The following is a 15,440-nucleotide window of genomic DNA, read 5'->3' as shown; positions in this document are numbered from 1 at the left end:
AAAGGCTTCCACATGTGTGTGTTCAGTCTTTAGTTAACATAGTTTCATGATATTAAAATCTACGTGGATCATTGTCAGATGTAGCACAGTAGCATTTGCTTATGTTGCCGACATTACTGTGTTTTTAATATGTGCATTCCATGATTGTAGTGTTCTCTGTTAGGTAGTGCATAGGAAGTGGCCATTATTAAACATAAATGTTTGGTAATTTGAGAAAAGAACAGGACTTGGTAAATTATCCAAAGCAACTTATTGAAGCAATTGCCCTTTATTGCACTAGCAGATGCTAATGTTTACTAGACATTTTATACCACTGCATTTTACATCAATTCATAACAATCAGACATTGTTGCCAAGTTCTATGTGTTTTTCTAAGTGAATTATCACTTATTTTTTTGCATTGAAACGTTGCTGTTAAAATAATGTTTTGTTTTACTAAAAGAAGGTATTTCATGAGTGACATGCCCCATCGCTGTACAATTCAAATACAGCTGTCACTCGGAGGACCTGTTGTCAGGGCCGCCCAGATTGGTGACAGGGTGGTGGTGGGGGTGGCCGGGAATTTGCTCTCACAAAATAGGGCCCCGCAACAACAACAATGTTTTTTTTTTGTTGCTCATAAACAAGGGGGGGGCGCCCTTCGTGGAATTCTGTCCTGGGCCTCCATGCCCACCCTGGGCCTTCGGGAACCTCTTGAGCAGCCCTGCCTGCAGACGTCGCCATGATTTGTGTATGCCGCTGATGATCGTTTTGGAACTCATCACCACCGTTGTGCCATGCTTTCCGTTGTACCTTCCTTGCCCATGGTCCTTATCCCTTACCTGCGAACCTTTGTAGGTGATCAGAAAGGGCTGGCTCACAATTAACAACATTGGCATCATGAAAGGTGGCTCGAAGGAGTACTGGTTTGTGCTGTCCGCCGAAAGTCTCTCCTGGTACAAGGATGAGGAGGTACGTTCTCCTCCGCACCTACTCGTGTGTGTCGTGCTTGTGTGTGTGCGCGTGCGTGCACATGCCCAACCCTCTATATATGTTAATCTTGGTTGCATTCACACGTGTTTGTATATCCCCACAGCATGCTGGCTGTGCGCATCATAAAGGTTTCTCAAGTACCCTCATGGGGTGGAGAAAATACAAGCGTTTGCTATGTGGGCCGTGCTAAAATGCAAACATTTAACGTGTGTACAGATGGTGGAATTGTTGATTCATTTTAATGTTGGTGCTGCTGCTGCTGCAATGTGTTCAATTGTGAAATGTGCTTTTTTTTGTCTGGAGTATGTGTCACAGATCTGTTACCATTACCGTTTGAGAGCATTTTGAGACAGGAAGTTTGTATAGCCAGAATACCTGGAACCAATGCAGAGAATTAACAACAGTGTATATATTACAGCTTATCACAATACGTTACTTTGGCCACATTTCAGGGGTTTTTTTTCCCAAGCTGTGCAGTCTTCCATCCATGACTCCTTTGTGAAAGTTTTGTAACCATAATTGACCTCTAATTATGGTTATCTCATGATTCACGCAGGCTGAAGATGCTCGCTTGCTTTGATTTGTCACCAGTTCACAAATGATGTGGTTGGACTGCACCGCAAAGGTCATTTTGAATTTGGCCATTGCAGAGGTGTTTCTTTGTCCCCGTGCCTTTCAAATCATGCACCCTGGGGTACAATGACAATTTCCTGAGTGCGCGCTTACCGTTTATCAGTGCACGGCCAGGCGTGATGTGTGGTGAAATCACTTGCTCTATTTCGCCCTCGTCAGGTGAGAGGCGGCGTGGTGGCTCCTGGATTATTGGATGACTAAAATTGACAGTGTTCATAATGTATGCCGCTATAGCAAGGATATATTTAGGCTATCTCAAGAATATTGTAGCGTGAATTGAATTCAAATGATGACAGTGGGCTGTAATTCTTTTGTTTTATAGTACTGTATCTCTCCTTACCTGTTGTCGCAATGATTACTGACCTCACCCTTGTGGTTTGATATCGCAAGTCTGCACGTTCAGATACATCTCAGCTGCTTTGTTTTAATCTTTTTAAAATTCTCTCCGATAAAACCCGATATATTTTTTTATGATAAACCCTTTCATTTAAACCAGTTTGTCGTTTTGGATTGTAAAAGCACAAATAAGAAAAAAAAACTCCCATCACCTTTGGTGGGTAACCAGCAGTTGTTAACCAGACAATGATTTTTCCATCGCGAAGACTCTGCACAGTTTATTTTGGCGACTGTGCGCTTTAAATTGTGATCTTTCCACTGAAAGTCACACAAATTGTGCTTTGTTACATGGTGAGAAGAAAGGAATGTATAAACGGCACAATATTTGTGGTGAGGTTCAGCCCAAGTGCACCCCGCACGGAGGCCTCACGAGGAACCAGCCAGAGAGGCAGAGAGGAAAGGGAGAGGGGGAGGAAAGACAGGAAATTGTTCAGCAGAAAGAAAAGCAAACTGCTCACTCTTCTGAGAATGGCTCATTTTATTCCCCCCTCCTCCTCCTTCCATGATTTAGGTTGATTTTTTTACAGTGAGCTGCAACGATTGAGATATTCCATATTTATAGCATTTGTTGAGACTATGCCTCTTATTTACATTTTGTCTTGAGAATCTGTCAAAGTTAATCCACAAAGCCCATAGATAACTATGGCAGTAAAGGATTGCTGCAGAAGTTAAACATCTGCTCCCTCCTCCTTCAAACATGCAGTCCAAGCTGTCTAATGTCATTTTCCTTTGTTCTTCTTAAGTTACGTAGCTTTATCATGACATTTTCCCCCCCACAAATTAATACACTTAAAACTTTCCCTTTCTTTGCGTTACTTTATAACATCAGAAAATGTGCGTGTACACCGAGTAGTATATCTCGAAAAATGAATACTGCGAAAACAAGTAAAAAAAAAATCACATATTTCACGAGGCATTTTCAAAATATATTTTTATTTTGTCACAACTCATAATAAAAAGCACGACTCTAGTGGACGCATTCAATTGTTTTAGCGACTCGTAAAGCATCCCCGAGTGCGGTTAAGTAACTAGCCGTTTTGAAAGTGGAGCTATCTCATGAATAGCATATGTGGTCTCGTAATTGCCTTGTGCACCCACTGGGGAGCTACATTGTTGATGAGCTGTGGAGGAGAACACTGCAGGCGTTGGGTTTGGAGGTCTTCTTTGGGGATGCCCATGGGGGTCAGGGTTCGGCTGGGAGTGTGCGTTTCCTTAACCCCCACCACAGACTCTCTCAGAAAAAGCAACTTGAGAGAGAAAAAAAATCAACGTCTCCCTTTGTGGTTTTTGCGTTGTTGTTGTGATAAAAACACAAAAATACCTTCTAGATTTGAAATACCCTTTGCCCATTCTTCTTTGCGTCATTGGAGGAAAGTTTAATTTTGCAAACTTTAAAAAGTTCTTTTTGGTTATCAACTAGACAAAATCATTTGTAATTTTTCAGCAGTTATGTAAAATCACACCTCATTACCTTTTAGTTGTGAAAAAACAAACAATAAACTTTTCAGACTTGAGTTATTAACTCTGTTTTATTTTGCCGATTTCACAACATGAACACAGAATCCAAAATATGTTGACATTTACTAACAACGAAACTGCAAAAAGACTGAAATTATTGCTACGTTGCTATATCTACTGATAACGAGCAATGGAATCGTACAACAACAAAACTGATCCGTGAAGTGATTTTCCTTACAACAGAGTCATAGTTTTTGAGATGAATGGCCGTGCTCAGTCTAACCAATGTGCAGACTACTGTACAACATTAACCTCCTGAACAGGTAGTCTGAACACTGGGGAGACGGAACGGCAATTCTTCATCTTGTCTTCATCGCTGGTGCCCTCTTCAATTCGTTATAGTTTTTCCACCGCCACCAAGCAGAATGTCATTGCGTCTGCTGTAAGAAGATGAGAAAATAACCCGCAAGAAAAAACAAAATTGAACAAAACGCAAAGGCTAGAATTCATTCGGAGCTCCGTAAATTGTGCGGCATATTTAGCGCTCAAATACCCGTACCATGCAGAGTTCGCTAAACCCGTCCTCGCGTCTACCGCAAGCTGAAAAGCAGACGTCGTGAATCTCTTTTAAAGTGCAGCGCCAATGACCGAAATCCGCGCGAGCGTAACAAAAGAGAAGCAGAGGCGAAAATGTGAGCTGCCTTCGTCGCAACCAACCTGGGGGAAGAGCGCGCAAAAGGAGCACTCGCTGCTGCCCGAGCGCGAGGCACCCGGGCTCCCGACCGGGCCACGCAAACGGGGGCAGCGAGCGCTCCCGTCTCCTCCTCGTCCTCCTCGCGAGCCACCCGGGGTTGCTGGTGGTCCGTCTTAAGATGGAGTGAGGGAAAGTCTCATGGCCGACGACTCTCCGAGTGAAGTCGCAGATGTGCTGCGACGACGTGGCACGGCCCAGCTGATTGGTTCATGCTGCTTTGTGGTTAACCCCTTATTTCCCCCCCCTCCCCTCCCCTGCGCTTTTCCATTATTTCCATATGTTAGCAGGACGTACTCGAGTTTCCTAAAATTCCTTTTAAAAAGGTATATTACCCCGGAATGCTCGTCCTGCATACAGTGCAGGAAGCCAGAACTCAATTATTTGATTTCGTATTTACGCCTATTTTTATTTCAGACAAATTTTAATAAGAAATTTACAGATTAACTTTGTGGCTCCGCACCTCGCAGAATCGCACACATGTGCTAGTGAGCCACCATATGTTACACACGCACCCGCAAAATCATGCCTATGGAATCCTGACCCTTAAAAAATAAAATGTTTAGCTCGGTGCGCGGAGACAAACGTTAATCTCGTCGACCGCTTTCAAACTTTTTCCTTCCATTTTGCATGCGTGTCCTTTTCCCTCTCGGTAAATCCACAGCATCTACAAAAATGGGTTAAACTGCTCACAGTTTACAGGAAATGTGTCAGCGCCGGTATGACCAATAGTAAGACGCACAGGCTCCAAATGATCCCCCACCCCAATTCAAGCATCTCTGGGGACAAGGGAAGTAAACTGAAGGCCTCCAGCACCCCCTCACCCACCCCCCTCCTCACCAAACCCCCCAACTCGCAAGCCCAAGCCACCGCTGAGCTTGGCAGGAGGTTTTCAAGTAATGGTTTCCAGATGTCCCGAGTTTCTTGTCTTGAACTCTGGATTCTTGCGGAGGCTTTTCTTGTGGCCTGCTGCTTAGCGGTAAGATATAGTACAAAATAAGTGGCCCACTATATATTTTTTAGTTAATTTTGACAGTGCCTTATATGTAAAGTAAAGATTTAAATCTGAGGGTAACGCCCACATGGAAAGATGGAATTCTGTAATGTCTCCACATCCTTTAGAACTGCCGTGGGCAAACACTCTAAAAATAAATGTGGAAAATGTGTCAGAAAAAGTAAAGCTTTGGAGAGTTATGCCGTACGTAAATGTATCCTATGCTCAGCTGGTGCTTATGAGCATGCCTGTTGGCACAAGAGAACATTAACGGGCGCTTTCGAAACCTACGCCTTCCCCCATCCCACCCCCACTTTATTACGTTATTAAATGTGTCGCCGGTATATTTATTTGATGTGATTATATATATATTCCCCGTATTTAGCGCTTTCATAAGACGCAAGACTGTGGTGCAGCCCAACAGCAGTAGTTGGAATGAGCAGAGATATGTTTGTAAAGAATTAGGGGGAAAAGTCGGCCCCATTATTTGAGTGATTGTGCTGCAGCTTTTTATCGGTACGAGTTGCTCAAACTTTGAGCGGGTTGTGTTTATAAGAGAACCTAATTGAGCCAGAGGATTTTTTTTTTACTTCAAGTTTACGTTTCCTATAGGTTTCCTTCTTGGAGGACAGACAGGGGCACAGAACTGCCTGCCCCCCGCCGTAGGCTGAGAAATTATTCATTCAACGTTACGAGTCGAACTTAAAACAAATTTTGACCCATTACTGGCGCTCGAAAAGGTTTGAGAATGGCAATATAATGCTCAGATTCATTATTACTACTACTTTAATCAACCTCGATCTATTCACCACTGGATGAAGGCCCCTTCACAAGCCGTTGCCTTTCTCTTACGTTCTTGCAAGGCAACGATTCATCCGGCTCCATTGCATGAGATCGTTTCAACGCTCCATCTCCACGGTGTACGTCCTCTTGGTCGTATTCTCTCATTGGGCTGCCACTCTGTCATTAGTCTCAACCATCTGCTTTTATCTACTCCTACTACTATGCACATAATACAAAAAAAAATCTTGCAATGAATTTGCTTCGAGTACAAAAAATTGGGGCGATGTTTATTAGATCATGTTTACCAGTACTGGTGCGCTCTGTTCATGTGCACATTTGTAGGGGCGTTCCGGGCACTGCAATCAGTGTATGGATGTACTGGTACATTGATTATTAAGCTTACACGATACACGTGCCGAAATCGCGTGATTTATTTTTGGTTTTGTACGTCGCGTGGTTGGAGCGGTGGCGCTGTGGTTAGCACGCACCATGAACCCTGTGACCCGACTTAGCTTAGCGGCCACGGCTAACGTCGTCACTCTTTGAGCGATATCCGAACCCGTCCTGGGTGCCCCTTCGCACACCAGCACAGCCCAGCTCGGTGAAGAAGGGTCAGACATCCCCCACGGTTGAGACGTGGATTGTGGGGGGTCTTCAGTTGCGATTTAGTTTTTATATATACGTTGTATGTAATGGGTTCCCATGACCCCTGCAGCTGCTGGAGGCTGCAACGTTAAACCAGTGTTAAAACAAAAAAAGTTATTGATTCTAGAATCGAATCGTGACATTTCATGGAATCGCTAGGGAGGTTTGAACGATTAACACCCTCGGTTACCAGCACCGCAGTTACGTGATCCACATCACATTGGTACAATTTATAATGGCACAGCATGCGATTAAAAATTAAATGGTGTTTTAGAGTATCAGTGTGTAACAAATGTTGCGCCTACGTGGCATGTACTGCCACCTGCAGTGTGCAGTTGGTCTGAAAGCTACTTAAGGTGCATTTTATAAACAATCTAACTAACACTGCAGTGAAATGATTCAATAAGATGCATCAAATGGCAATTGTATATTTTGTGTGATTCTAACTGAGAATAGGGGCTTTAATGATACTGGAGTTCTTATGAGAAGAATGTTTTTCTAACGGCTCTTGTGAGTGTCGAGTTACGGTCGTGGCGCGTCTCGGATATGAAAAAGTTTGTGTTTCAGCGCTAGCATTGTAGTTTGGGACTTTTAATGCCATTACCTTGGCTTTTGTTATAATGTTTGAGCATTGCCCTCGCAGGCTGTCTAAAATATCTTTTTATTTGGCCCCCTGGTTTGTGTATGCGTCCCATTTGAAGTCACATGTGCAGAAAGAGCCAGACTGAGAGAAAAACAGACTCACAGGAAGTGATACATAACTTGTTGGCTTCTTGCCCCCGTCACATGAGAGGAAAGGGGGAAAGCGATCGTTGCAGAAACTGCAGAAGTCCACTCTGTGCAGGTTCCGTGTGGGGGAAACGCGCAGTGTGGAGGAATGCGTTTCATTAACGTTGTTTGTGTCCATAAGCTTAGTTGATGACATGCTGCCATTGGTGTAACGGTTGGCACACTTGGCTTGCAATCCAGAGGTCACGGGTTCAATTCGATCTCCTGGCGCGGCAGCTGGACTAACTGGCAAGTTTTTAGCAAATCCTAGTCCGCCCCCCCCCTCCCCGTCTCTGTCCACACAGCGGTATAAATGGCTGTGCCACATTGAGTCGGTCGGCGGGTTCGCCCGCATGTGGTGTGCAGCCACCCCCACCACTTCCAAGAGTGTCTGGCTGGCGCGGAAGAGTAGGCCAAAATATACTTCAGAAGGACTGTCTTACACTTCTCGTGAGAGTCCTTTCCGCCAGCAGCGGTGCGAACAAGTAATTCCAGGGCTGCATCTTGACCATTACTTAGTTTGTCCCTCATCAATCATAGCTGCAGCAGCCAAACTGGAATTGATAACACTGTGAGAGCAATCATGACATTTTGTTTATTGCCTGCACTTGGATAATTCAATTGTTGTCGTGTTCGAATACATTTTCACATTTTTTTCGGCTAATATATTTCTTTGTGAGCATGTTGACTTCATTAAATGTAAATGTCACGTATCTACTTACTTTTTCATAGTTTATGTATAAATGGGGGTTGTAGCAGTGGAGCAGTTGTTAATGCACTGCCCTATGAACCTGGCAACCTGAATTTGATTCCCGGCCACAACTGATGCCAGTGGGGAGTGATTAACGAACTAGTTATGTGTGTTCCCCCTTAACCAACTTGCACTGACCAGAGGGGGTGAAGTATGTTGAAAACATATCCCCATGACCAACACAGTGTTAGGCAGGCTTTCATTTCGTAGTGGATTAACAAACGGCCACCCGTACATTTGTAGGTGACGAAAAATGTATTTGTGAATAACGCTTCCATCTAGACTCCCCATCGTTGAGTAAAAAAATTCTCGAGGATAGTCTGAGGGTGGTGGAGATAAACAGGAAATGTTGGCAAGGATTCTTGGCTTTTGGCCACCGGAAGAGGGCCAGACCAGGAGGAATTCCAGGCAGATATGGAAAAAAGTGTCAGATACTAAATGTGCATAAGAAGAGAGAGAGAGAGAAAAAAGAGGGTACGACATGCTGGCATCGTCAAGGCCAAGTGTCTCTCTACTTTTTTTTTGGTTTGAAACGAGCGCATGCGCTCTTGCTGCCCGCCCCAGAGTGCCACGGGTAGCACGTACTTTTTTTGAGGCTCTAGTTCTTGAGCTTTTTAAAACCCATGGCAAATCTTAGATTCTCTAAGTGTCTCTCCGTCCTCTTAGGAGCAATGTTCTTTTGAGTTATAAATGTGTAATGTTGTTTAAAAAAAATATCAAAGGTGTCTTTTAAGAGTTTAGCTTTGGCTGCTCGCAACTTAATTCTCAGATTTAAAAAATGGAAATTTCCACCATTGCCCAAAAAATAGCTGACAGTTACAGGCGTGGTTTATGGAGACCTGATCACCTTGTTTTTAAAGTCTGTTGAACGTTCCATCGTGCTTTTTCTGGCCAAGCGAAGACGATATATTTTAATAGGTTTGTGTTAATCATCGCAATTTAACAAAGGGTTTAAACGGTTCCAATTAATGCAGAAATTGTTCTGGGGTCTCGCAGGAGAGCCTGCAAGCGGGAGGGGGGGGTGAAAAATGAAACTAGCAACCGGTGAATTTCATTACCTATATGCATACTGTACAGAAAGACTGAGTAAAAAGACAGACTTTCAGACGTAGACCGGAAAGCGTAGGCTGCTGGCAGGCGACCCAACGGCGAGTCAGAACCAGATGGAAAATGTTGCCGTTACAAACTGTTTGGATAATGCAGCTCTACGGCAGCCTGGGAGCCATAGCCGCTTGCTTGGATTTGTTGTCCGCTGGTGGTTCACTCTTTGTTGTTTATTAAACAATAACCGTCCACTCTTGTCTCAGACACGTCGAAGGCATTTCTTTCCCTCCGGGAATATATATATTTTTTACACGAGAATCTACATTTCAAACCGCTGACGAATTTTTTTTTTAAGAGTTCCCGGCCTTTTCCTCCTCACCAAAAAAAAAATCGACTAATTGCGTCTTGACTTTTAGAATCGTGGTAATTGTAGCTGGGTTTTTCTTTGTCTCCCTATGGTAAAACTTAACAGCCACCACACACTGTGTACCTCTGTGTTCGTGCATAACGGTTATTTTCTGACTATTACATATTTTTACGCTGTGCATTTGAAAAAAAAAATAGTTTCACTGTACTCCACGTCTGTTTTCATGTTATAATTATTGTTGAGCACTTCACGATACATCCTTACGTTGTGGTTCCCTCACTGCCCCCCCCCAACTCTCCCCTGCCCTGCCCTTTGTTAATGAGACCTGTCATTACCCCAACGCCGTTTGAGCACAAAGAGACCCCAGTTTCTGGTAAGAATAACATTAGGTCATGTGTGTCCTTTGATTAACGCTGTTTGTGGCATGCGCTGTACGTTTCGCAGGAGAAAGAAAAGAAGTACATGCTTCCGCTGGACAACCTGCAGCTGAGGGACATGGAGAAGGGCGGGTTCATGTCCAGCAAGCACATATTTGCCATCTTCAACACGGAGCAGAGGTTAGACGATGATTTTGTCTGAAGAGACAACTCCCATTTTCAAAGCATTTTGTACGCAAGATACGCGATACAGTTCGATATGGCAGCTTCCGGCTCACCGGAGACGCGGATATGTGGTTATCTCTGGAAAATGACGTTTTATACACCATGCGCAAATAGGTTACTGGTAAAAAAATATGTGCAAACGCTCAAAATGTGGCGAAAAATGCATCACTCTGCTTGCGGAAGTGCAAATGCAGACGAGGTTAAGAACACGTTGCTGAATGCGAAAAGGGTCGGATTTGTGAATGTCAACAGAGGTTACAGTTCCAACGAGCAGCAATGGGTGCGGGCGGAGACGCCAGCATGGGTATGTGATGTTATACTGTATTATACAAACAAAGGTGGATTTTGCGGTCCTGGATCTCAATTGAAGATGCCATGTGTCCCATCTGAGTTCTTTTTTGACCGTGAAGACCTGCAAATCCATGCCTTGTTGGGGGAAACGAATTTGTTAAAAATAGCGTGTGCCGTATAGTAACTTTCCTTTACCTCGGAACCATTCATCACGATTAACCAGCGGTCGCTCGTCTTCATCCGTGAGAATGTCTTGTCGAAACGAGTACAAGTTAACATCAAATTCGACTCTTACCAGCTATACACTATTGCAACAGCAGTGTGGGTCCGCACAGCCAGAGTTTGAACCCAACCCGGGAGGCACCTTCGCAGCGGCCTCCTGCTGCCTGCCCCAAAATGTGTGCGCACCGTTGGGAATTGTGGCTTGGTATCCCCCTGCCTCAAGTGTTGCCGTCGTGTATATTTTATTACTTTTATTTATGCTTGGCCTTCTGCTGTGCAGTGTCAGGGGAGCTCATGTGAGACAAATGGCGGCTGAGCAATTGGCCCATTATAGTTACAATAATGACAACAGACTTTTCCTCCTCGCACGTGTGTTTGTTTGCAAATGCGTTTCTGTATGTGGTGTGCGCGACAACGCTCGGCAGAACTGAATTTGCAGAGCACTCCGCCGGTGCGCATCTTCCGCTCTCGGCTCTCTCGTGCGTGCGTGCGCGTTACTCCGTTTTGTGTCGCGCTTAGGAATGTGTACAAGGATTATCGGCAGCTGGAGCTGGCTTGCGAAGGCCAAGAGGAGGTGGACAGCTGGAAGGCCTCTTTCCTCCGTGCCGGAGTCTACCCCGAGCGCAGAACAGTAAGCGACCATAGATGACATACGCCTTTGCATGCTTACGCACACACGCGTCCCACGGAGGAACGTTAAAATCTGAAGGGAGAACGCTGGAAATGAACACGCGCGTTATTTTGAAACTCCTTTTTATGGCCCCTGTTTCCGTCCGCCTTCCCCCTCTTTCCCCCCCCCTCTCCTTTTTTTTCAACAGCCACGTCAAGTTACCCAAATTGTGTTTCCATGTAGTTTGGTGACGATTCAACAGTGCATTTTTTAAATTATTATTTTCGATTCCCACAAACATTTGCCTGTTTAATGTTGCGTTGTTGGCCACGCATGGCCAACTCTTGTTTTTAATGTTTTGTTATCAAATTTATGCCAAAGACATTGTTATCTGTACAGATTGTGGATTAGCTCTTGACTCATGAGGAGCGGTGGCTTTTCTCATGCGGCGTGCCGTACATGAGCCTATACCAATATTATTTACATCCTTCCGAGCCAATTTAGAACGTTATTTATGAGTGGAAAATAACTCTTCATATCAACTTCATTTGGATTGCGGAGATGGTAAAGGGGCCTGTGTCCAAACCACTTGATGTGCCCGATCTCATCAGATCTCGGAAACTTAGCAGGTTTGAGGCAGGGTAGTGCTTGGATGGGTGACCACATGCATAGAACAGATGTTGTAGGCTGCTGCTGGCCTACTTTGTCAGCAGAGAGAGTGCAGAAAATTATAATTTTGTACTCTATAGTGTTGTCAACTTTTATGCCCGCCCGCCTTCACCAACCAGCGTGGTGAAGTACGGTCAAAAACGAACTTGCCCACTGTCGTTCGTGATTCGGAGATGGCGGCGGTATTTAAAACACGCCTCAACATGTGTTTATTCTCTGTTGTGATTCTCTGAATTCGCTTTTATTTGTCTTCATTTTTCACCCCTTGCCCTATGCTATTTTGTCTGCGACACACAGCGCCTTGAATACCGAGTAGAAAGGCGCTTTATACATGTAATTTGTTATAATTATTATTATGAACTGCAGTGTGTTAAAGAGTCCCTCATCCAGCAGTGGATTGATATCTTCACAATAGTGCAAATGGCAAGGGTTATCTTTGAATCTTGGGAGCGGTAATGGCTCCTATCTAAAGCAGGAGCAGCCTCGTTGCGCGTTAAGCTAGGGTTTTTTCTCGGCAATTTGAGCCTTTTTCATTTAGCATGGAAAAATAAACTAGCTGGGAATATATATACTTTTAAAAATGTGAATATAGATCGAATCTGTATCATCTTAACCTAATGGTAGTTGTAATCCCACCCTCTGTTCTGAAAGTATTTGCCGACCACCAACTGAATTTGAGAGTTGTAGTAATGTGAGGAGGCTTTTGTTACTGGATGACGGCCAACCTTCCTATGAGGGGGGTCTCCCTCATAGGCAGGTTGTGTTCTGTCTGCTGCCGAGCTGTAATGCGTCACGAGGGAGAGGGATTGATTCACGGACGTCTTTGCAGTCAGCCGCGGATGACAAACAAGACTCAAAATTGAAGAAATTAACGTGTTCTCCTTGCGCTTTATTTATGTGCATCGCGCATAGATGGCCGCACAAAATCGGTTTTAAACGTGACGAGCCGTGGACACGATCAGTAACTTAATATCTTCAACTTGTGCACGCAAATCGGGACGTCTGTAGGAAAGCGGCACGTCCTTCACACAAAGATAGGAAACACGGCCCTCGTTTATTCTCCTTGCAAATACGTTGAAGTGCATTATCAACTCGCAAGTACATTATGGTCTACCAAGCCGGGTTTTTTTAATGTGTGTTGACCACCATAAAAATGTGTGCTTGCGGTATTGGGGGAGTGGGTGGGGGGAAAGTTTTTAATGAGCTCATGTTGTTCCCCGCTCGTGGGAAATGTGTGTGGTTCGTGAGCGCCTTGGTGACTGATTGAGGCATTTTGGTGGGATTTGCGGCCTTTATAATGTGGCTTGCAAGTGCTCGGCATTCTTTTGGGAGCATGAAGCCACCGCTCGTCACAAGAGCTCTGCTCGCCCGCTGCCAGCAACTTGTATAAACATCCAGGCCAGATGTCTGCTGAACGTGCCGACCAACACAAACAATGGCTAAAAGGCACAATTATCATAGCTTGAATGAGCTCTTGACTTCCATTCTCGTGCAGTATTCCAACAGAACTTTCAATTAAACATTCTCGTCAGTTTTGTTTTTTTCTCTCGGTTCGATTGGCCAATAACCCTCATTCATTCTTAATAATTGTATTGTGAAATATCTGTGGACCATATCTAAGATGACATGAGAGAACAATGTGTAGACTCGAGTTGAGAGCGCTTCACATTTAAACCCTGAAATGGTACGTGGAAAGTTTTAAATCATCGTTCTCAAAAACAAAAAGCAGGTTTTCTTTTTCAAGAGAAACCAAACATTGGCCCAGTTTCTAGCTTGAAATGAATTAAATTAAGAGTAAAATGAAAACACCTGCTTTTTTTCAAACATTCAAGAACAAAATAGCCACATTAACAGTCCAACAAGTAGTTGTGCGTAAACTTTTCCGTTCGCACGACGTCTACACAGTGGTTGGTAGCTTTGTAAGCCTGATGGCAAACTATTGCTTTCCTGTCGCCATACCTTTCTATTAAAAGATCCACATTTTCTGCGCTTGCTGTTATTTTTTTGCCCCATTGGATCTGTATCTCTTTTTGCACAAGAGTGCGTTAGTGGACATTTCCATCGCATCACCTCTGCAGTTTCATTGATATGATGTGTGCCTAACACACACAAACACACATGATGCAAATGTTTAATTGAAATAAATGCATAATAAAGGTTTTTTTTGTATACCATGCACTGATAGATAATATCTGTGTTTACATTACATAAATGTCCCTCATTAGTTGAATTTTCAACAATTCATAGTGTAATTATGGGCAGTGCAGTAGTTCAATTGCACTTGCCAGTGTTATCAGAATCTTTTTACTAGAATCTTTACTTGGACTGGAGGAATCCATTGGCTGTTGTTTGCAGCCAAAGCAAAACCTGCACAGGCTCTTTGCCATATGCTTGTGTCGTGTACGTTTGTTGACGGACAGTTAGCCTCGTCGTTTGTGCAAGATATATTGCTGTACGTTACCGTGTGTGTTTCCGTTTGTATTCTGTCAATGAAAAAGGTACTGCCTATATCCACTTCCAGCCCTTTGTAAATCCACTGCTGAATGAAGCCTCCCCCCTGCCCATGTCGGGGCTGTTTGACCATACTTCACCGCGCATATATCCATGCGGCGTTGGTGAAGCGTGGTTAGTGATATCCGAAGTGGTCTGTGGCCTTCATTCCCTATATTTATGTGCCTTGAACATATAGGGGAAGCCATGTCTACATATGGGAAAACAACCCTGTGACCTACAGCGATGCATGGGGTGGCCTTCATCCAGCAGTGGATCAACAAATTGTTGTAACATTTTTAATAGGCCTTCCTGCAATGGATTTGACACATGGTAAAAAAAAAATGTAATTGACACATCATACTATCAGATTAGGATTTACTGTGAGCCAAGTATATTTCTACATTTGCTGATGCATATGAGTAGTTCCACGGCAAAAAAAATGACTTGTCAAGGGTAGTGCTTTGAGAAAGCATGTTTATCAAAACATCGGCATTCAAAGTGATTTTGTTTGAGTTGGTACACTAACGTTATTGTTATGGTGTCTTATTTATCCAAAATGGAAAACATAAATACTATTGGCATATGTTTCAAAGAAAGTCATTATCCAAATTCTGAAATGTCATAAAATGTGAAGTTATTTCATTTGTATTGAAAACTTGTGAAAGAAAATGTGGAACTTAAATTTTTTGGACTTTTATATAAAACACTTTATGGGTTTTTATAAACTAAATAGGTTTTTTGTTCATGCGACTGCTTACAAACTAGATGCAGTTTTTGGTCTTATTTCCACGTCAAGCATTGTCTTGCACTGTTAGTGTGCAATTGGATATGAACTCGTTCACATTGCACATTTTCTAATCAAATGGCATAAAAAAATCTATTTTTCTGCTTTCGCACTTTCATTCAGGTTAACGTATGTCGCTTTCAGGCTGCAGTCGCATACTTTGCTGCGACATTGAAAATGCTTTTCTATTTTTTTCTTTGTCACAAA

General features: G+C 43.5%; 1 protein-coding gene across 21 annotated transcripts in view; it reads left to right on the top strand.

Annotated features, from left to right (window-relative positions):
* LOC144937866 (dynamin-1-like) overlaps nt 1-15,440 on the top strand; it is a 58,341-nt gene that overhangs the window by 27,510 nt on the left and 15,391 nt on the right. For all 21 annotated transcript variants that reach the window (XM_078865404.1, XM_078865403.1, XM_078865402.1 and 18 more), the window contains 3 exons: nt 838-951; nt 10,007-10,119; nt 11,197-11,308. In XM_078865404.1, coding sequence (XP_078721530.1) covers nt 838-951; nt 10,007-10,119; nt 11,197-11,308 — 339 coding nt within the window. The remainder of the gene's footprint in view (nt 1-837; nt 952-10,006; nt 10,120-11,196; nt 11,309-15,440) is intronic.

The sequence above is a fragment of the Lampetra fluviatilis genome, chromosome 20 (assembly GCF_964198595.1).
Source record: "Lampetra fluviatilis chromosome 20, kcLamFluv1.1, whole genome shotgun sequence".
In the NCBI taxonomy this organism is placed as follows: domain Eukaryota; kingdom Metazoa; phylum Chordata; class Hyperoartia; order Petromyzontiformes; family Petromyzontidae; genus Lampetra; species Lampetra fluviatilis.
The sequence above is the reverse complement of the archived record's forward strand: the minus strand, read 5'-3'. Positions and strand labels throughout refer to the sequence as shown.